This window comes from Lonchura striata, chromosome 6 (assembly GCF_046129695.1).
Source record: "Lonchura striata isolate bLonStr1 chromosome 6, bLonStr1.mat, whole genome shotgun sequence".
Classification (NCBI taxonomy): domain Eukaryota; kingdom Metazoa; phylum Chordata; class Aves; order Passeriformes; family Estrildidae; genus Lonchura; species Lonchura striata.
Genome location: NC_134608.1, coordinates 66,639,632 through 66,662,185, shown reverse-complemented (window position 1 = coordinate 66,662,185; position 22,554 = coordinate 66,639,632). Strand labels below are relative to the sequence as shown.

Genomic DNA, 22,554 nt, shown 5'->3' with positions numbered 1-22,554 from the left:
CACGGGGAGCCAGGAGGATGTGGATCCCCCCAGCCGGGTGTCTTCCCAACATGGATCAGCAGCACCACGGGTCACCAGGACTCTGCCCACCGGGGCTCACTGGGGATCATCCAGCACGGATCCTCCCGTGGGGGATGGAGCTGGAGCAGCGCACGGAGCTCTTCCCACACTGGGGCACTCGCAGGGCTGCCCTTCGTGGTGCTTCTGCTGGTTTGGGGTCAAGGTTGAGCTGTGTGATGAGCTCTTCCCACACCTGGGACACTCGTAGGGCCTGGGACATCACCAGGAGCGGGGCTGGGATGTGCCCTGGTGCCTGGGACATCACCAGGAGCAGGGCTGGGATGTGCCCTGGTGCCTGGGACATCACCAGGAGCAGGGCTGGGATGTGCCCTGGTACCTGGGACATCACCAGGAGCGGGGCTGGGATGTGCTCTGGTGCCTGGGACATCACCAGGAGCGGGGCTGGCTCTGATGCTCTCCGGTGCCTGGGACATGACAAGGGGCAGTGCTGGCTGGGGTTTGTTTGGTGCCTGTGCAATCCCAAGGGCAGTGTCACAGCGGGGCAGCTCTCAGTGTCCCCAGCAGGTCACAGTGTCCAGGGCAGCCCGTGCCAGCGGTCACTGCGCACACGGGGCAGGCTGGGCTGGACAGGGGACGGGGCAGAAACGCTGCCCCGGGACTGGGGTCTCCCCCTGCCTCTGGGGCCCAGCCCCTGCTGGGAGCACCTTGGGCAGGGCACGGGGCTGCTGCTGGGCCAGGGGGACAGGCCGTGCCCCCTGTCCCCTGCTGCTGGGCTAGGGGGACAGGCCGTACCCCCTGTCCCCTGCTGCTGGGCCAGGGTCTTATGGACAAATTCAATTGGGGAGGCTAATTATAGATAAATCAATTAACAAGAATTTATTAAGCAAGCGGTATTAAGCAAAAGAACAGGTCTGGGTGGCCAGGGAGCCTCTGCTCTGCCACTGCGTACCTTCCCTATTTGACCTTTTTGTTTTTATAGTCCCTTTTTTTTTTCCGGCTGACGTATTTTCTCTCTATGCACTCTGTGCCAGTGCAATTGGTTGCTAGGGGGTCTTTTTTTCTGCCCTTGGTGGTCGTAGGAATGAATGCTCCTCATCTTCCTTGCAGATTGTCCTTGGCCTAAAAGTTAACTTGTATATAATTACACAGTCTTCTATGCTAGTTGCATTCCCTACTCAGTTCAAATTCTCATCTCCTTTAACGCTCATTTTGATGAACAAAGACCTTTTAATTTATTACAATGTCCCCTTTTCCTCTTTACCAATTTGTTTATTAAAATGCTTAAACTCTTGGTAGTTTAAGAACAGGGTTTCATCTACTTCTAAGTCCCTGGGCAATGTTTCCTACCTATCTCTATTAAGTGTTAGATGAGCTGCCTCTAGTCTTCCTTTTACAATGTCTATGATTTTATTAAAAATGTAAGGTTTGAAAGTTAAACTTAGTAGCAACAATATTACGGGATATGCAATCCCCCTTATACAGAATTCTCCTTTAGTGCCATACCCCGGAGTTTTGCACCCCTCAGGGTACCATGAGGTATTTAAACATTTATCTGGATGGGTGACTGCCCAGGCGGTTGCTATGGTTTCACAGCCCCAATCCTCACACAGACATTCCACAGGATAATGACAATATCCCCTCCAAGGATTGGAACCAGGACACCAATAGGTAGCCTGGAGTTCAGGTTTACTCCATCCCCAGATAGAGTTTATCAAGTCTTTGTTAGTAACAAAAAATGGGAGCTACAGTGGTGGCATTATGCTTAACAACTTTCCCTTGGTCGGTTTTGGTCAGAGTCCAATTAAATGGCTGGTGTGCATAGTCCCCTTGACCAGGCCAGGTACAACATATAACTAATATGCACAGAATTTGCCAGCAAGGGTGGAGTCCAAACTGCCCCAGGGTTTGATTATCATTATCTCCCCATTCTCAGTGTTTGTTTTGACATGTTATTGCTGGGCTCACCTTTACCCTTGGGAGATCAGTATCCTTGAGGCAGTTCTTGAAATACTTTGAATTGTCCCAGTCTGAGGACTCTTTCCTCCACCGCTTCTCATCCCTCTGCCTCGCTCACCGACTCGGTTGCTCCGAGCCACGAGGTGCACCATCTTCTCAGCAGCAAGGATATTCTTCAGGAGGACCCTTACTCTGTTTTTGTTGCCTCTTTTTGAATGATTCCCAGCTTTTATCCTTCACTTGTGATGAGTCACACTGAATCCCAGGTAAAGTTTTCCAGCAATTCCCTTTTATAATTTGAACAATTAAGGGAATTGGTTCATTGGAGTGTTAACAACAATTTTCAGGTCTGGCCCCCTTAGTAAATACCTCCCACCACTCTTGGGATTCCCTTGGTAGGGTCCCGTCCTCTTCTCCAATCCTTAGGACTGACTTTGTCAGTTCTCTTTCTAACTGATAACACCTTTACAAATACCCCTAGGAGGAGCGCCTCTGTAACTATGAACCCATCACCGTTCCTGGCAAATTTTATAAATAGAGTATACAAAAGGGTAACAATCACAATCCTTATTTGTACAATATACTCTAAAATCATTAGTTATAGGATATCCATAGTCCAATATCTCACTCTACCAGCTGGTTCGTACGATTTTTACTGAGTCCATTCAGTCCATTTAAATGTGACCTTAAGATCCCCGGGCTGGCTGGTTTTTCTCCAGGGCTCTTCGGCAGCAGCAGGAATCGCTCCCTTTATTCGGCTCGCATGGGTCCACCCCTTCTCGGAGGTTCTGACTGCAGTTTCTGTAGTGAGTAAAACAACATAGGGGGCTTCCCAATTTGGGGTCAGTGAGGTTTCTTTCTAGGTTTCTTATTAACACCTTATCACCTGGATTTATATTGTGGATTGCTAGCTCTAAAGGAGGTTTTTGCACTAGTAACTCAGCTCTCCTAAGCCCTTCCCGAGCCTTCACAAGTTGCATGACATATTGGTTAATTTGTTGATTACTTATTTCAGGGTGATCTATAGGAGAATCCATGTCATAAGGCATCCCAGAAAGCATTTCAAATGGAGAAATTCCAATATCGGTTCTGGGCTGAGTTCTTATATTTAACAAGGCTAAAGGTAAACATTTACCCAAGATAACTGTGTTTTATATATCAGTTTAGTTAGTTGTTTCTTAATTTTCCCATTTACCCTTTCCACTTTACCTGAGCTTTGTGGATGTCAGGGAGTATGATATTGCCACTTTGTTCCTAGAGTTGTAACTACTTCTTTAATTATTTTGGAGGCAAAGTGTGGCCCTCTGTCTGAGTCTAGTACTTCTGCTAGTCTGTAGCAGGGGATTATCTCTTCTAGTAGTATTTTTACTACTGTTTGTGTAGTTGCCCTGGAGGTAGGGAATGCCTCTACAAACTGAGTCAAGTGATCTATTATCACCAATAAGTGTTGATACCTTCCTAATTTAGGCAAATCAGTAAAATCAATTTGAATGTGGGAAAACAGTCTATGTGCCAATTCCCGTCTCCCCCATTTCCCACACCACTCAGGATTTCTCACACCTGGGTCTACTCCTGGGTCAGGGGTCTCTTCAGCCCCTCTAGAAATCTCAGCCCTCATTCTAGAGAGACTGCAGACTGTGTAGAGAAAGCTTACCAGATTAAACACCAGCAAGATGGTCTCTTTAACAGTCAGGGGAAACGGAACATTTTCTAATAGGGAGCTAAGAGATTCAGAGGAGAAGAAGGAAAGCAACGGCTGAAAAGCCTCATCCCCTGCTTCCCCTCTAACAAACTGGCTGCACAACCATGACTATGAGCCATGCATTCCTGGAACAGACTTCAGCACCTTCATAACCCCCTGAAAGCCATTACACCCAAGCCCAACCCAATGGATATTCTGGTCAGTGCCCTTCTACTGCAAAAACTACGTATTAGGGACAATACTGGAGCTATTCCTGGATAAAAAAATAAACATAGGGACCATAGAGGGATTAAGATCTCAAAAAAACCCCTAGGGACCAGGAACACATACAGGCCTCCACTCTAAAAGACACTACGAATTCAAACAACAAAGCCAGTAACTGCTCCATACTAACACAAAGTAATTGGAACCAAAATATGATTACAACAGGGTTTGTTTTTTCACTCTCTCCAGCCACGAGATGGGCAGCAAAATATTTGTCCTAGTTTGGGGCAAATCTGGGAGAAAAACCTCTGGAAGGAGCCCCCAGAAAACAATCCCCCACAGCCCCTCCCCACCCACCTGATTCGGGAAGAATTTTCTCTGAGAGAAGTGGAAAAGAACCTGTTTATTTAACAAACAAAACCCTTCCCAGCAGTAAAAAAATGAACAACACCAGATGACAAGAAAACTCTTTCACCACTCTGCAGAGATGACAAATCCAGAAAGTCTCTCCTGGGGGTGGTTGCCCAGGTCTGGGCGCTGGTGATTGCTCTGGGCACGGGATGGCTGCTGCGGATCACAGAGCACAGGCTCTGGATGCTCCTCGGTGTTTCCCAGATCCCAGTCCGGAGCAGGTTGGATGATATTCAGGAAAGGGAAAGGGAAAAGAAACAGTCCAGGGAAAGAATAGGACTGCTTAGCTAAACTAATTTAAAAAGCAAAGGCAAAAGCAAAAGCAAGCAAAAAAGCAAAGCAAAGCAAGCAAAAGCCAACAAGCAAAAGAAAGCAAGTCAGTCAACACTGGCCTCTTCTAGACAGCAGACCATGGGGGAGGTGAGCTGGCTGATAACAAGGCAAAACAAACTTTCGCTTTCTGAGTCAGTTCTGAAAGCACAGAACATAATATCAAACATAAACAGAACACACGACTGGAGATACAAACACCATAACGTCACCCTTGGACATTCCACCCCTTATCTCCATATCTTCAACATCATCTAAAAACTCCATCAAGTAAAAACTTCCATCTTTCACTTACTCATACACATTTCCTTCCATCTCATTTACTCAAACCTTTGACACTTACACATTTCTTTCTGTCTCATGTCTGTGTGTTTTCGTGTACAGACACTGGCAGTAACACGCAGCAAACAGTGATATTTGCACATGAGTCTCACCCCACAATCAGATCTCCCTGAGGTACACATCGTGTTGCTCCATCTCTCTGCATTATCCACCATGTACAACCTGGTCCCTGAGCAAAGACAATCCCACAAATGGGTTTGTCTGTATTAGAGGCAGAATTGATCCACACTGATTTCCCTAACAAACCTCTGGCATGTGCCACTGGGACTTTATCTCCATCTACTATATTCAGGGGCTCAGACTGGGCAGGACCTGCTCGATTGGTGGAACCTCAGCTGTTAACTAACCAGGTGGCCTCTGTTAAATGCTGCTCCCAATTTTTGAAAGATCCCCCACCCAATGCTTTTAAGGTGATTTTTAACAGTCCATTGTGCCTCTCCACTTTGCCTGCAGCTGGGGCATGGTAGGGGATGTGGTACACCCACTCAATGCCATGTTCCCTAGCCCAGGTGTTGATAAGGCTGTTCTTGAAATGAGTCCCATTTTCTGACTCAATCCTCTCAGGGGTACCATGCCTCCAAAGGACCTGCTTCTCAAGGCCCAGGATGGTGTTACGGGCTGTAGCATGAGGCACAGGGTAGGTTTCCAACCATCCAGTGGTGGCTTTTACCATGGTCAGCACGTAGCGCTTGCCTTGGCGTGTCTGGGGCAGTGTGATGTAGTCAATCTGCCAGGCCTCCCCATACTTGTACTTGGACCACCACCCACCATACCAGAGGGGCTTCACCCGCTTGGCCTGTTTGATGGCAGCACAGGTCTCACAGTCATGGATCACCTGAGAAACACTGTCCATGGTTAGATCCACCCCTCGGTCTCGTGCCCACTTGCAGGTGGCATCTCTGCCCTGATGGCCTGAGGTATCAGTGGCCCATTGTGCTCATAGCAACAGCCACTGGTTGAGGCTCACAGTCTGGTTTAGCTGCTGGCTTAGGCTCACAGTCTGGTTTACCTGCTGGCTTAGGCTCACCGTCTGGTTTAGCTGCTGGCTTAGGCTCACTGTCTGGTTTAGCTGCTGGCTTCCAGCCGGGGCTGATGGCTGCAGCCTGAGTGACTGGGATCGCTGCTGATTTATCTCCCTGCCCCCCTTCCTCTGTCTGCTGCCCTACAGTATCTAGCAGGGTGTGATAAGCTCATGCCAGGGCCCAGCTTGCTGCAATGATCTTTTTCTCCTTAGAATTATCATGGCATTTATATTTCAGGTACTTTGCCACCTCAGCTGGATTCTGAATTTGTTCACATGGGAAGTCCCAGGGTCAGAAAATTCCTTTAAGATTTGGCCCATATGCTCCCATTTCTTTCTTGAACTCCCTCACATCTCCTGAGTTGAGAGGTACCTCCACATAACCTATTCCCAGAATTTGGGTTGGTTGTCCCTGCTGACCAGCACTGGGGTTAGGGATCATTCCCAAAGCTACTTCCCTCAATGGATATAGAGCTTGCCTTTCCCTTTCTCTTTCCCCCCTTGTTAAACTATGAACAATGCAGCGATTTTCCTCAGGGACAGGCTCTGGGATTTCTACCTCTTGGTTATCAAAATCTCCCCCTTGATCTAAATCGGGGTAGGCTGCGGGTGGTGCTGGTGGGGGTGGAGGAGGAGGAGGTATGTATGGTAGAAGGGGTGCAGTTGGAACTTCCTCAGGCTTTTTATTTTTCTTTTTCCCTCCCTGGGTGCTTAAGGCAAAAAGTATTGCTCTTGTTTCCCCCACTATCCAGAGAGCAGCATACTTGCTCTCTTCCTTATCAAAAGGTTCTTTAGAGTTTACATAAATGTTTAATGCCTGGCAAATCCAGTCCTTGAAGTTTCCAAACAGTGGCCAAAACAAATTATCACTACAGATTTGTTTTCCTCCCCATTCTTTTATAAAATAATGTATCATTTTTGCCCTAGCCTTCCCTTTCCTTGAAGGATATTCATCCCAAGATTTTATCATTAGACCTAACGGACTGTCAGGGGGGATCTGGGGAAGCGTTACCGGGGTCCCCGTCCCATGGAAGCAGAGGGCTTGCTTTTCCTCTGTCCCATCTCCCAGGACACCTTCAGGCACACACACACTCGCGGCCCCTGTTGGTGCCCAGCCCCTCGCGGGCTCTGCAAACCGCACTACTCAGAGCTCTGCCCGTGCCTCGTCCTACAAGGACGTCTCACGCGTTATGTCCTGGGATCCCAGCCCAACCCAGCGGATCCCCACTTTTATACTCACGCTGTCCTGCGTCTTCGCCCGGCTTTGTGCACAAAGATTACAGGGTTACTGGTATCCCTTGTGCTCAATACCGAATTTGGGTTCGTCGGTAAGGGTCTGGGAAGGAAAAGCCTGCACCAGGGCCGCTGCAGAGGCAGCAGGGTGACTCCCTGATTAGGAATTCCCACCCGGTCGCCCTTATCCGAGTCACGGCACCAAATTTGTTATGGACAAATTCAATTGGGGAGGCTAATTATCGATAAATCAATTAACAAGAATTTATTAAGCAAGCGGTATTAAGCAAAAGAACAGCGTGGGGCAGCCAGGGAGCCTCTGCTCTGCCACGGAGCACCTTCCCCATTTGACCTTTTTGTTTTTATAGTCCCTTTTTATTTCCAGTTGACGTATTTTCTCTTGATGCACTCTACGCCAGTGCAATTGGTTGCTGGGAGGTCTTTTTTTCTGCCCTTGGTGGTCATAGGAATGAAGGCTCCTCATCTTCCTTGCAGATTGTCCTTGGCCTAAAAGTTAACTTGTATATAATTAGTTACACAGTCTTCTATGCTAATTGCATTACCTACTCAGTTCAAATTCTTATCTCCCTTAACACTCGTTTTGATGAACAAAGACCATTTTATTTATTACACCCACTCTCTCCCAGTGCCTCCCACCGTGTCCATCTCTCTGCTGCCCTCGAGCTCCCAGCCCAGCCCCGGCCGCCTGCTCCCATCCAGCTGAGGTGGTTCCAGGGCCAGCAGGAGCTCTCTGTGGTGGCCACCGACGTGGTCCCCAATGGGGACTGGACCCACCAGCTCCTGGTGCTGCTGGAAACCCCAACCCAGGCCGGGCTCACCTCCACCTGCCAAGTGGAGCACATCAGCCTGGAGCACCCTGTGAGCCGACACTGGGGTACACGGGAGGAACTGGGGGTGCTGGGAAAGCCACTGGGATAGTCTGGGAGCACCTGGGAGGGAGTTGGAGAGAGCCTGGTTTCAACTGGAAGAGGAGGTTGTGGGTTTGGAAGGGCTAAGAAGGGGTTTGGGGGATACTGGGGAGGGTGGGACGATGTTCTGGGGGTCCTGGTGGGCACTGGGAAGGGACTGGGAGAGGATTTGGGGATCCTGGGGCAGTGGGGGCGACTGGAAGTAGGCTGTGGGATCTTGAGCGGGACAGGAGGGGCTTTGGTGGGTCCTAGGGAGGTCAGGAAGGGATCAAGAGGGAGGTTTCAGGGGATCCTGAGTGGGCTGGGAGTGATGAGGATGGTGGTTGGAGGGGCTTTGGGTGTCTATGAGAGTTTTTGGGAGATCCTGACCCCTGTGGAAACCCCAGAGATGCTGCTGGATGTTGCCGCAGCAAGATGCTGACAGGAACTGGAGACTCCCGAGTTCGGCTTTGTCTTCCTGGCTCTGGTGCTCAGCTTCTACCTGTGCAGGAAAGTCAGGGGTGTCCCGGGGGTCGTGTCCTCCCTCCCCCAGTGTGTGGGTGCTCCCCTGGGGCCCCCAGCCCGGTGTCACCCCCTTTTCTCTGCCCACAGAGCTCCTGAGCCGCCGGCGGCCGCAGCCACTCCCTGTGGTCTTGGGCCCGGCCGGGACCCCCGCTCCATCCCCACGCTGATTTTGGGGGGGGTCGAGTGTCCCCCAGCCCTGCTGTCACTCTGCCCCTGCCCCCTGCTCCCAGTGTTCCCAGTAAAGCTTCCCAGTTAAACCCAGCCCAGTTCATGGGGGCACTGGGGAGGGACTTGGGGGGACCCCACGGCGGGGCCGGCCCTGGGCAGGGAGGGCGGGTCCAGGTGGGGAACACTGCCTGCTGCGGGTCTGCCCGGCAACTGGTGAGTCATCAGCCCCGCTCTCGCTGATTGGCTGACTCTTCTCCACCGCGTTCTCTCATTGGCTGAGGAGAGGCCCGGCAGTGCAGAGAAGGAACGGGAGAGATCCCGCCCCGAGCACCGGCGCGGGGACAACAGACCCGGCCTGGGCACAGGGAGGGAATTTATTACCAACCAAACCACGGCAGCACCAGGAGAAGGGAAAGAAATCCCTCCAGCACCTTCCCCCACCCAACGGGGATCACCCACAACAGGGGTTATCCACCATGGAGAGACGGGGACATCCGAGTTTAGACTAAAGCCAATTTTATTGAGTGTACCAGGTGTTTATACAGGGATTTCCTTGTATGGTGATTATAGAGGGCTCTGTTTTTGGTAACAATTTCCCATTGGTTACACATTCCTTGTGACATCACATCACCTGGGAACATTTATCTTATCACAAAGTCTCACACCATGTTGCTTGGCCAGTCTTCTTGCCCAGGGAGACTTCAAGTGTGTCTGTGTCTCCCACAGTTTCTGCTCAGTCAGGCCTCAGATATCGGGCCCCTTTATCAGCTCCATTGCTTTACTCTCTGTTTTATTCCCCATACGGGGACACCAGGGCTCTGCCCAACGTGGGTCACTGGGGATCATCCAGCCCAGATCCTCCCATGGGGGATGGAGCTGCGGCAGCTCACCAAGCTCTTCCCTCACTCCAAGCTCTTCCCTCACTCTCTTCCCTCACGTGGGGCACTCACAGGGCTTCCCTTAGTGGTGCCTCCGTTGGTGCTGGGTCAAGTGAAAGCTCCTGGAGAAGCCCTTCCCACACTTCCCACACTCGTAGGGCCTCTCCCCAGTGTGGATGCGCTGGTGCACGGTGAGGTGGGAGTTGTATTTGAAGCCCTTCCCGCAGTCGGGGCAGCGGAAGGGCCTCTCCTCTGTGTGAATCTGCTCATGAAGGAGGAGATTGGAGCTGGTATGAAACCTCTTCCCACACTGGGGACACTCGTAGGGCCTCTCCCCAGTGTGGATGCGCTGGTGTCTTCTCAGGGCAGAGCTACGGCCAAAACTCTTCTCACATTCCAAGCACTCATAGGGCCGTTCCCCTGTGTGGATCCTCTGGTGCTGGATCAGGCCAGACATGTGTCTGAAGCTCTTCCCACACTTCCCACACTCGTAGGGCCTCTCCCCAGTGTGGATGCGCAGGTGCACGGTGAGGCTGGAGTTGTGCTTGAAGCCCTTCCCGCAGTCGGGGCAGCGGGAGGGCCTCTACTCTGTGTGAATCCACTCATGACTGAGGAGATTGGAGCTGGTCTGAAACCTCTTCCCACACTCCCCACACTCATAGGGCCTCTCCCCAGTGTGGATCCTCTGGTGCTGGATCAGGTTGGAGCTCCAGCTGAAACCCTTCCCACATTCCAAGCACTTGTGGGGCTTCTCCCTGCCATGAGGCTTCTCCACCAGCTCCAAGCTCTGGCTGGATCTCCGCCCGCCTTCCTGGCTCAGGGGGGCTCTTTCCTCCCCACAGCTCCCTGGGCTGGGTTTGCAGCTCCTCCTCCTGCAGCATCTCCGGGGCTTTTCCTCCTCCATCCAGCCACACTCTGGGTATGACAAATCCTGGTTTGGGGAAAAAACAACAGAAGAGCACCTTGGACTGGAGGTTCCACCTTGCCCAAGTTCATCTCAAGAAGTCATTGGGAATCCTGTGTCTGTAAGAACCTCCAAAACACCAAGATTCAGCCCAAAAATACCGCAAACTTCCAAGACACAAATCAAAAACTCCCCAAACATCACAACTCAGGAAAAACCTCCTCCAGAATATAAATATTCAGCTGCCACATACAACCAAAGCACCAACATTTAGCCCAAGAAAGCACAGAAACACCAAGATTCACCCCGTGAAAATCATGGATCCCCCTCCACAGTCACCTGCTGCATGTGGAGGGAGCAGCACTCCTGGGCTGGGGGGAGGCTGCAGACACAGGGAGGGGCGAAACCTTCTGCTGCTTCCTCTTTCTGCTCCTTCTCCTCCTCCTCTTGTGTCTCTGCTCTTACTCACAATCCTCTTCCTCCTGCTATTCCTCCTTCTCCTGCACAATCCCACCCTCTCCTGCCACTTGCATCCTTTGACCATTCTGTTCCTCAAGCCTGCTTCTCCTTCCCTTCTCCTCCTGCCCCCAGGCCCAGCACCCACTGCCGGCTCTCTCTTCCCCCCAGCCCCACAGCATCCCAGCGCAGGGGCAGGGATGGAGCTGGGGCAGGTCGGGCTGGGGCAGCGCTGGGCTCTCGGCCGCTCCCGCCCGCACTCGGTCCCCACTGCAGCCGCTCCCGCCAGGACAGCGCGGGGGGGCCCGGCCTTGGCGCTGCCCCACTCCCACCTCCCCAAATTCCCCTCGCGGGGCCATGGGGCCGAGGGGGGGCGCAGGTGGGTCCAGGTGGGGAACGCGGGGAGCTGCGAGTCTGCCTGGCAACTGGTGAGTCATCAGCGCCGCGGGCTCTGATTGGCTGAGCTCTGCCCGAGCCCTGGGGCTGCAGCACAGAGGGGACACCCTGCTCCAGGGGGGATGTCCCACAAACGGGGGACCCCATGAAAGGAACCACAGGAAAGTGTCTTTACAAACAGATGCACTAAAGCTGCTCGGAGATAGGGTCAGGGACCTGTACATAAGGAAGTGACAGGAGAAGCCATTGGTTTCAGAAAATTATATTAATTGATGACACAGACTGCTGCTCAGCCAAGGTTCTGCTAAATTCATGAACTTACAGAGGAACAACAAAGACTTAACAGAGCCATGAATATCGTTTGCTATATAACAGCAGGGAGCATATCAAGGTGGGTATGTATTAGGTGGACTGGGAAATCTTTAGCTCTCAAGAACTTCAGCCAGTGGGGAAGGCAGAGGGAGATGTGGCCAGGAAAATTTGGATGAAAAAGAGGCTGTGTCCTCCAACAGTTGGAGAGATCCCATGGGGAATGTCCCATGGCCTCTCCCAGTTTTAGGAATGAAATTCCATTTACAGGACTCCTCTGTCTGCTTTGTGGACAGAATCCTCTCCTGATGTCAATTTTCCTGCAAACCCTGGGGTTCATCCCAAATTCCTTCCACCCTCCGGGGCGGCGGGCAGGGAGTGCAGCTGAAGGTGCCTCACCCACTTTGGGTGATCGGCTCCCTTGGCTGGCAGAGGCACCGGAGATTGATTGGGGACCCAGGAGTGACCAGGAGACAGACGAGTGACACATCAGGGGGTCTGTGAAGAGTCAGCAGGGAGAGAGCACTGAAAATCTCATCAGTGAGTGCCCTGGGATCCTCGGGGAGTGAACATGGCAGGGCACCCATGGAGGGAAGAAAAGGGAAAGCCAGGGAGGGGTCCTGGCCAAAGGGATGATGATCCCAAAATGTCTCTGAAGGGTTCCTTGCGAGAATGCTGAGGTAGTTTGCACATTCCCCCACAGGTAATTAAGGACATGGACACCCAGGGGGGCAATAAGGGAAGGGGAGAAGGGATTTGGACAACAGGAGATGGATGCATTGGTGTGCTGAAAAGGGATCAGGTGAAGGGGAGTGTGCAGCAATATGGTTCAGGCAAGAAGCAGAAGGAGGAATCTCTGTGATAAGAAAAAGGATGATGGAAAGGAAGACTTAGAGCACAATACAGAAGACTGAGATGTTTTTCAACAGGGTCTTTTCCTCACAATCTGCCAGCAGATACTTTAAATTCCCGGTTTCCAGGAGAGTAAAAGCAGGAGGTCAGGATGCCAGGGGTTTCTCTGCGCTGGCAGCGGCAGCACCGGGCGCAGAGGTGCGGCACCGGGAGCACGGGCTGGGGCCTGTGGGGAGCTGCGGGGCCGGGCCGGGGCTGTGGGGCAGCCGGGGCTCAGCGCCGGGCGCTGCCTGACCCCACCAGCCCCGGGCAGGGCCGGCAGTGGCCCCCGGCCCCCAGGAGGCTGCGGGACGCCCCGGCCGCTGCCCGGCCCCGGGGAGCTGCCGGCCCTGCCCGCCGGGGGGGCCGCCTTTGGACACTGCGGCAGGACAGGCACCGGCTCTGCCACACGGGCTGGGCAGGGACCCTGAGCACAGGGGGGAAAACAAAGGAACAGCTGGGAAATGCAGAGTGCACATGAAGGATCAGGATTTGCTGTTCAGGATTTGGTTTGGATCCCTGCAGAAAGGAAAGGTTTTGCAGAAAGCTCAGCAGCTCTCAGAGGATGAGCACCCACAGGCAGTGACCGGGGCTGCAGGAGTGGCATAAGAAGCCCTGCAGCACTTGGGCACAAGGGCACAGCAGCTGAAGGCAAGAAGGGATGAGCAAAAGGCCAAGCTGAAGGCAAAGGCCACGGCAGAGTTCCCTCAGCCCCTGAGGGATCAACCCCAGGGCCCAAGGGGGCCCCAGCACCCGGGGCATGACGGGGTCGGCCACAAGCACCTGGCAGAGGCATTGCCCTCCTGGCCAGGGCAGAGCCCACCCAAACAGCCCCTGGGAAGGAGTCAGGGCTCCAGCTGCAGCCCACAAGGACACTGCAAGCACAGACAGCAGCACCCTCAGCAGGAGCAAGTCCACCCCTGCATGGACATGGATTGTCAGGGCTCTCTGAGCTCCCATCCCACCGAGGACCCACCACACTGGAGCCCTGCAGAACATTCAGGCTGCGTCTGCATCCAAAGGAGGCCTCTCCTGATGGACACAGGGGCCTCTCCATCCACTTGGAATCTTACACCTAACGGGGGAAAATTGTAAAGGAGTGTTTTCATTATTAAGGGAATAAATGGGAAAGCTGAGCTGGTATAATTTGTTCAGTTCCTATTATGAGATATGGAAGATAGGCTTCAAATAAACTAATTTCTATTTCTTCCTACTGTGATTGTTATTAACTAGGAAGGAATTTGATGGTGGCATTGTAATATTGTAAAAGGTGATACAGAGGCTATTGCTGCTGTACCTTTGTGTCAAATGTCTGGCAAGGCCTGTGCTGAAGGGAACCCAGAGGTGTGGGCAGCCCCAGAGGGAACATTTGATGTGGAGCCTCTCCAAATTAGTTTGAAGCAACCAGGACAAGTGGTGTCTAAAAACAACACCCTGTTCCAGGGGAGGGAAGGAAGAGCTCACAGCCTGGTATGGAGTCCCTGCTAAAGGCAGGGCTCTTGGAGCCAGGGATGTCTCCCTACAGCACTCCTATCCTGCCAGTCAGGGAATCAGATGGCTCCAATGAGAAGGACAAGAAGAAGTGGTAGACAAAGCCCCAGTGAAATGGCTGAATTTCCTGGCTAAAATAATCTTTTGAGTATTTGAAAAAAGCAAAGTGTAAATGGTGCAGAAAAAGGTTAAATATTTGGGACATAGTGGGACTGAGGGTTTGTTGTGGATTGACCCAGAGAGGGTCCGGGCAATCTCTGAAGTAACATTTCCCTGGACCAAAAAGGAGCTGAGAAAATTTTGAGGATAAATAGGGAATTACACAGCCTGGATTGAGGATTCTGTGTTCCAGCCAGAACACTGTAGGACTTTTTAACCTCAGACAGCCTCCATGCTGTGGTATGGACAGGAGAAAGAGAGCAAACCTTGAGAAAATGAACAACCAAAAATATTGATGCCTCAGCTCTGTCTCTTCCAGACTCAGAAAAGAAATTGGAATTGTAGGTGAATGTTCAACAGGGCCATGCCAAAGGAATCCTTGGGCCAAAATGTTTCACCCAGTGGCCAGATTGCCCTCATTGGCTGCAAAATTGTGCAGCCACAGCTTCAACGGGAACCCAGGCCCAAAACCTGATGACAACAGGATCTCCAACTGTTCCAGTCTGCCATCAAGTTCAAGCTTTGATAACCAAAAGAGCCTCGCAATGGATGAGCAGTGCTCGGTTATTACAGTGTGAAACTTGTTCAGTGGCACAGGAGGATTCAGAACTGAGGACAGGGGAAGGGTTTAACCCAGCCTCCTGTTTGAACAGCCCACAGAGGGGCTGGGAAGAAACCCAGCACTGCATTCAAGTGACACAGCTCCAGACCCAGCCTGGGGGAGATTCAGGAGACATTCCCTGGCCTGAGGCAGAAAATGTCTTTGTGCATGGCTCTTCAAGGGCAGCAGAAGGGAAAAGAGTTCCAAGACAGGCTGTTATTGAGGAAAGGGAATCAGACAAAGCGCAGGTTACCCCCCGTGGTCAGCTCAACCAGCACAGCTCTGTGTGCTTGTAAGAGCCTGGCACTGAAATGCCCTGAGCAGGAAGGCTTCAATATCTTCTGGTGACACCATCTCACCTAACAGGGGGGCAAAAGCAATTCTGACTGCTCAGCAACCACTGGATCACTTACTAAGGCATTTCTAAAATACATAATTCCAATAAAAGGGATTGTAGAAGCAACAAACTCAGACAGCAGAACTCATTTTGCAGGAGAGTTCCTCCAGGGGGTTATGGCAGCTTTAGGAATACAAATGGGACCTCCAGAACTCCTGGCACCCCCAGAGCTCAGGCTGGGTACAAAGAATGAATGGGGATAAAAAGAAACACCTTTAGAAGCTGGGGATTAGATAGTAATAGTTTCAGCAAGTTTTAGAATGGATTTTCTCAGTGAAGATGGAGTCTCCAGCACCCTAACTTTTGGCTATTTATGGAGAAGGCACTGCACATAACAGCTGAGGCTTCCAAAGTGGCTCAAAGTGCAGATGTCTGTTTAGAATGGTGAAGGACATAGGTATGATTCACTAGTAACTTTCAAATACCTGCTCTAAAGCTGGAGTTACTCAAAGAAGAGAGAATTACTTCAACACTTGTAAAGAAGCACCATTTTTTCCAAATCTAATTTTCACATGCAGCTGAATTTTTCAAGAATTGTGTTTTTTATCATACTATGAGTGCAAAACAATCTATTAGAAGTGTTTAAAAATAGATTATTAACAGGGAAAAGTGATCAAAAGATCTATTTCCTCTTGTATTAACAATTGAAATATGACTGAAGAAGGGATCAACTCTGCAGTCCCCTGAACCAAACTCACAACTTCTTTAACAGCATGCTCAAAGTTTTCTATACTTCAAGCTTTTCTAGAAAATTCACTTTCTTAATTTCTGCTGTTTCTGTAGCCCCAGACCCTGTATAGTTTATACCAGCTGCATTCTACAGAAGGGATACCCAACTGAGGATACAAATTGCCTGCTGAATGGCCTTCTCTGACTCCATGCTGTTACTTTTGGCCTCAGATGGCACAGAAAATGCTCTCCAGTTGACTTGCTTCCAAATGCCAAAAAACCCCAACCCCCAAACTTTTAAACATAAAACAGAAGGAAAGCTTAATTATTTGAGTTAAAATAGCACTGCAAAACAGTTATTCGCAAATATAGCAATAAAAGTGTTATAAAAGATGTGCCTCCTGATACATAAAGATATCCTGAAGAATGATTTTGTATTGTTTATATACATTCAAAATTAGTTTTCATCTTTTTTACTGAAAACTGCGTTTTCATAGACAAACAGAATTTTTTCCTATAACTGGATATCTGCCTGGCAGACATAAATGTTTCTGTCAAATTCACCATTCTGCCATGGATATCAGAAGACATCTTGGAGTGACATGGACAGGGTTTTGCTTCCTTTATTAATGTTTCCATTCTTTGGTTCTCACGTGACCTGTGTCATTTCTGTATTTAAATTCAGAAGCTCTTGCCAGAATACTCTTTCAACTTTGTTTGTAGTCGCAATGCAAGAGGTCTGCAACTCTTGCTTTAATTTGGGACAGGATTTATTTCTTCTTGTAACTGAAGACTAATGGCAGACATCACCTTCCTCATTTCTCCTGAAGTAATGCCTCAATTCTCTGTCTGGGTTAGCTGGCTAAATTATTTCCTTTCTAAATAGTCAGGTTCTGCTGTGTATAGAGAACTGTGACTTTCAGTGCTTAATATAAGCAAGCACTGAGAGGAGGGATGTACTGAGAAGACTATTTTCTGCGAGATACATATAATACCCTTTCTGCTCCATGTGTTCCTGCTGCAGCCTCAGTTGTAGCTGCAGGTCCAGATTTTGATAAGGATTTAAAAAATGTTGGGCACCACTTAGGGTCGATTAGACGAGCAATGTCCAGAGGTTTAGAAATTGCATCCTGTAGAAAAGGAGTTTTTCCTCAAAAGCCTGTAAAATGTACAGGGTCACATAGACCAGAAACCTGATCTTTCCCTTATGTCAAAATGGCTCCTAGCTAAATTTCTGGGACCCTCTATGCTAAAATAAGAGAGGTTTGTCAAAGTAAAGCTAATAGTGGCAAAATTCCTTAGCCCAACAAATCAATTGAAATGTCAAGTGCAAATTAAGGATCAGAAAGGAGAGAAAGAAAATAAGAGGTAAAAATAGTCTAACAGAGGCTCCTGACTTAATCATATCAACAGCTGAAGTTAAAAGGTTAGCAGAGGTTGATCTGACTGTTAATGTTTTCTCATCATTTTGTTTATGAGAAAGAAGAAGGGAAGAAGCCTTCCATCCCTGGTATCAGGTTAAGTTCCTCTGCTTGAGTGGAACAACTCAGTACTCCAAACATAAAAGCTTCAAAGAAGCTCACACAAGGATGTTTGTCTCGAACTGTAATTGGAGTAGATCCATTTGTTTGTGTAATTGCCACCATGGTGGAAATCTGTGCTTCTCTATTTGTGCAACTGCAAATATTTTCTAGGAATGAACCATCTGAATTTTAATATCCCATAGATTCAGTGCAATACAGCATATTACAATATCTTGACCTTTTCAGTGTTCCATAAATTGATTGTCTGGTTGTTCCTGTCCCCCCTCGTTTACAGGCCTGGAAACCTTAGAAGAAGAGGTAACATGGCTGTCTCTGAGTCGTATCTTTTATATTTATCAGCATTTCCAGAATCACACTTCTAGTGTCTTGAAGGCTTGACAGAAGTTACATACTGTGTGCCTGAGGTGCAGTAGCATATAAAATCATGCCAGAAAAGGCAGGGATGAGTGCCACAGGCGGGCTCACAAGGTTCACCACAGGTGGTCCTGTTGAAGGTCACATTGGTTGACCAGCATTGTTATAAAATTGTGATCTCTCCAGTGAGTTATTCTGACAGCCAGATAAACCTCCAGCTAAATAAATATCATGGGCAACCTTCAACCAACCAAATGTAACTGTTTAATTAATGTGCTTTTCCGAAGTAAATTAAAAAGCAGAGGGAAAAGGCTTCTGGTCTTTAAAGGATGCATAAAGCAGAAAATGAAAGATCTGAATATGAAAGGGAGAGAATCCTCTTAAAGCTGAGGATACAGTGGTAAGAAAAATTATTATTCATTTGCAGACATCACCTCAAACTGATGGACTAGTGAAAAGAAGATACAAATTTTAATAACTGCAAATGTTGGAGTAAGATGCAGAGAAAGAGCAATTGCCACTTTTTCATTGCTTGTCTTCCATCAAAGAAGGGAGAGGGGAAATTCACATTTGGTAGTGTTTATTACAATTATTATGCCTTCAAAAAAAAAGAAAAAAAAAAATGCCGCCAACCCCAAAATTATAGAACAAAACAGAAATGCTCTGAGGTGGCTCAAATTCTTCCTCTGAGACTAAACGCAGATATTTTTTTCTCAAGATGCTTTTTCACTTCCAGATGTGCCTTCAGGTCCAACATGTGCCTTGAGGTAAATTCCTCTGCCTAGTGAGTGTGCAGCTGAAGAGGCTATTACTGTTTTGGTAGCTTCCTACAAGCATAGCTCAAGCCATCTCATCTGCCCCTTCCAGCAGCAGCAGAAAGAGGTGTTGAGGTGTTTTGTCTCAAGCGCTGAACAGAACAGGATGCAGATGACATGCATCACCCTTTGAAGTCTCACATCCAGTCTGGGATAGGGGGAGTGCTGCGTGGCTGTGAGACAAACTACATAAGAGAGCCTGAAACACAAAAAAAGACTTCAGTTCCTTTCTTCTCTGCATCGGGGCCATGATGAGTTCCATGATCGGGCTGGGACGGCGGGCGGGGCTGGCCTGTGATGCGCTCTGGGCTCTGTGACAGCACAGGGGCCGTGTCACAATGGGGGCAACTATAAAAGGCCCCAGGCTGGTGCTGCTGCCCCAGTAGAGCCTCGGCAAGCGGTGAGTACACAGCAGAGAGGAGAGGGGGCTGGAGGAGGGCTGGGACAGGAGCGCCGGTCCCCGGGGCTGCCCCGTCTCCAGGGCCCAGCGCCGGGCGCAGCGCCTTGCTGGGGGCGCGGGGCGCGCGGGGCAGCGGTGCAGCCTTGCCAGCTGCCGGGGGCCCTTTCCTTCCTGCCACCACATCCCTGCCACTCCTGCCCCTCACTGTCTCCATTCCGGCCCCACTGAGCCCCTCCTGTGTGTCCTCCTGCAGACCATGGCTTTACTGTCACTGCTGTTTGTGCTTGTGCAAAGCCTGATCCAGTACCCCCAGCCAGCTGGGGATGGGCTGGATGAGGCCACGCACCAGAGAATGCGGGAGCGTCAGGAGCTGCTGGACCGTGAGATGGCCCGGCTGATGCAGGAGCTGGAGCAGGGGCCCCTGCAGCAGCAGGATGAGGGCTGGGGAGCCATGCTCTTTGGTGCCCTGCAGCAGTGGCCATTCTGGGTTCTTGCTGGCATCCTGCTCCTCTTGGGCCTGTGGCTGGGCTGCAGGAGAAGGAGCTGTGAGGCCAGCAGCAGCAGCAGCAAGGACCAGAGCTCCCGAAAGACCTTGGGAGATGAGAGAATAACTGAACAGGAAGAAGACACCGCTGATCCAGAGGAAGGTGAAGAAGACAGAGATATGACTCTGGAGGCAGAAAACAGCGGCACTGAAGATGACAGAGAAGGCAGTCCTGTGGCTGCAGATGATGGCAACAAGGATGATGCCACTGAAGACAATTATGATGTGAAGATGAAGGAGGACAGCGATGTCAACAGTGGCAATTATGATGTGAAGGAAGACAGCGATGTCGACAATGGCTATCACTTAAAGAAAGAAGGACAGAGTGATGGGGATATGCCAGGAGACACTACCACTGAAGGAAATGAAGAAGAACCTGGCAATGTTGCTGGAAATAAAGAAGATCTAGAGAAGCAAATAAAGAAAAAACTAAGGATGTACAGGTGGACCAAGACAAGGACACTGGAAAGGAAGAAGGAGAAGGAAATGAAGAAAAAAACAATAGTGTTACTATAAAGGCAGGCAAAAACACTGATGTAAATGAAGGTGAAGACAATGTAGATGGAACAGAAGAATACATGGATGTGAAGGTGCAGGAAAGCAGACGTGCCAATGACCAAAGAAGTAAAGACTGGACTGGGCAGGAAGATAGCAATCAATGTGGGAATGAAATTGCCCATAGTGGTTTTCCTGCACCTGAGGAAGTAAATAAGGATGTGATAGCAGAAGATGGCAATGATAGAAACAAGGATGAATAACAGGCTGATGTGAATGTGGAGGGAAACAAGAATAATGATAGACAAGAAGAGGAACAAGGTAATGTGGCTGCCAGTGAAAAAGGTGGCAGTGATGGTGGCAGGGAAGAAAATGCCAGTGGTGGAATTGAAAACAGAGAAGACACCCAAGATGCTGGGAATGAGAAGGACATCCTTTTAGTGGATGGTATAGAGTGGCCTGTGGAGGACCTGGAGAGAGGCTGCTCAGTGACAGCTGAGCTGATGGAGAGCTTCACGCGTGTCTTTGTGTACAGCGTGAGCAACAGCTTTGATCTGGTGCCTCGAGTAGCCATTGGGGTGGGCAGTGCCTTTGAGGGCTGGAGCCCCCATGAGTGGGATGGGGTGTACCATGTGCTGGTCCCACTGAATCCCCCGCCAGGGCACACCTTCCACCTAGAGCCAAGCAGTGCAGGGCAGACGGCAACAAGGACCTTCAGCGTCCGTGTGGAGCTGGTGTGCACGTGTGAGAGCGAGCAGCTGGGCGAGAAGCTGTTGTGCCTCCTGCACCACTCGCAGGAGGAGCTGCGGCGGAAGCAGCAGCGCAGCCTCCTGGAGACACTCTGCACCGGCTCCTACCTGGATGTGGAGAAAACCTCCCGCTGGTTCTTCCAGATGGTGAGATGCTCGTGGCTGCATGTGCCTCAGTCATACTCATGGCACTTGGTGTTTCAGCCCTGCAGCCGGTCCTGCCAATTCCAGCTGAGCAGAGGCAAGAGGACCCTGTCGGTGGAGATGCTTTTTGGGGTGTGCTAAGGGGACTATGACATCTTTGTGGTCAACCAGCCCTTAGAGGCCCAGAAAGGCAACTCCGGTAACCTTGTGAGCAGTCAGCCCGCCAAGGCCAACATCCTCACAAGAACAGCATGGCCTGAGACATTCGCTGTGGTGGAGGCAAAATTCTTCCAGCACATTGCCAGGCAGATACCATGCAAGAGGTTGCACCTGAAATACCTGCAGCTCTTCACCTGCATGCTGAGCGGCACAGGTTTTTCCACCTCTAACTGGAAGACTCTGGTCATGCATGTGTTAAACATCTTACCACCGGTCTACTGGCGCAGGAAGGAATTTCCACTGCGGCTGTGGGACATCATGGCATACATGCAGCTCTGCCTGAAATGGAAACACCTGGACCATTTTGTTCTAGGCAACGAGAAGCTTCCTGCAGAGATCAGCTTGCCGCCAGCAATGCAAAAGGTTGAGCCACTCAACCTCTTTGAGTACCTGGCCCGAGATCCGGATGCCCACAGAAAGGCAATGGATGCTTATGCTCAGCTGCACTTTCGCCTCTGGATGATGCTCTCCAACACTGAGAAGAATTCCCTGCACAAAGCTCTGATGGAGAAGTTCGCAGCCGATTGCTGCAACGTCGACTCTTTGTGATTGTTGTATTTGTCCATGTCAATCCTGAAGCTGCTTTCCTGCTCCTGTGAAAGGAAGATGGTGCAGCACATGGTTTCATTGTGCAGACACTTCCATGAGTGGCCTTGCCCTTCACCTTCCATTTACAACAGTGCTGTTGCCTAAGTCAAGGAGGCAGAAACTGGCTCCACCTGCACATCCTCGCAGAAGAACAACAGTGAAGCTGATGGAGGTTGCTTGGAATACCTCGAAGACAGCAACCTAGCCTATTAGGGACTTAATGTAGTTATTTAGTGAGTTGTAGTTTTAATTAGACTTGTTTCTTAGCATTCATTCCAGAGGCCCTTTAGTGTTGGCAGTATATAACTATTTTGCAAAACTACCCTTAGTGTAGAGAAATAGAGTTTAGACTAGATTAGTTTAAACCCTTAGTTTAGAGAATTACCCTTAGTTTAGAGAATTCCCCTAGTTGCTTGTCTGCTTTTAAATAATACTTGAATATCTATGTTTGAGAAACTAATAAAAGAAGTTAAGTTTCTCAAATTGCCTGAAATGCGTCATTCTTTGTACGTAACCCTCTATATCTTTGAGAATGTCCTTCCTATACCTCTATCTGAAATAAAGACTCTTTGCAAACAGAGATGTTGGATATATTAAGTATGCTGTCTCTTGAGCATTTCCATAGAAATGCTTGAAGTTTGAAGTGAAAATGCCCTGAAATGCCTGAAATTTTGCAGCAGAGTACTCCTGAATTTTTTTAGCAATCTTTGGAAAGATTGCTGAAGTTTTC

The 22,554-nt window shown here is 49.8% G+C and overlaps 2 protein-coding genes across 2 annotated transcripts in view; one reads left to right on the top strand and one right to left on the bottom strand.

Moving 5' to 3' along the window:
- Positions 1 to 22,554, bottom strand: part of LOC144246355 (uncharacterized) — a 511,900-nt gene that overhangs the window by 381,218 nt on the left and 108,128 nt on the right. The window contains 2 exon segments of the mRNA XM_077783740.1: positions 9,792 to 10,454; positions 12,164 to 12,166. Of these exon segments, the coding sequence (XP_077639866.1) occupies positions 9,792 to 10,454; positions 12,164 to 12,166 (666 nt within the window).
- LOC144246419 (uncharacterized) lies at positions 18,626 to 21,785 on the top strand. Its single transcript, XM_077783814.1, is given in 4 exon segments — positions 18,626 to 18,637; positions 19,339 to 19,572; positions 19,705 to 19,967; positions 20,030 to 21,785. Coding segments are annotated over 4 exon segments (2,265 nt in total).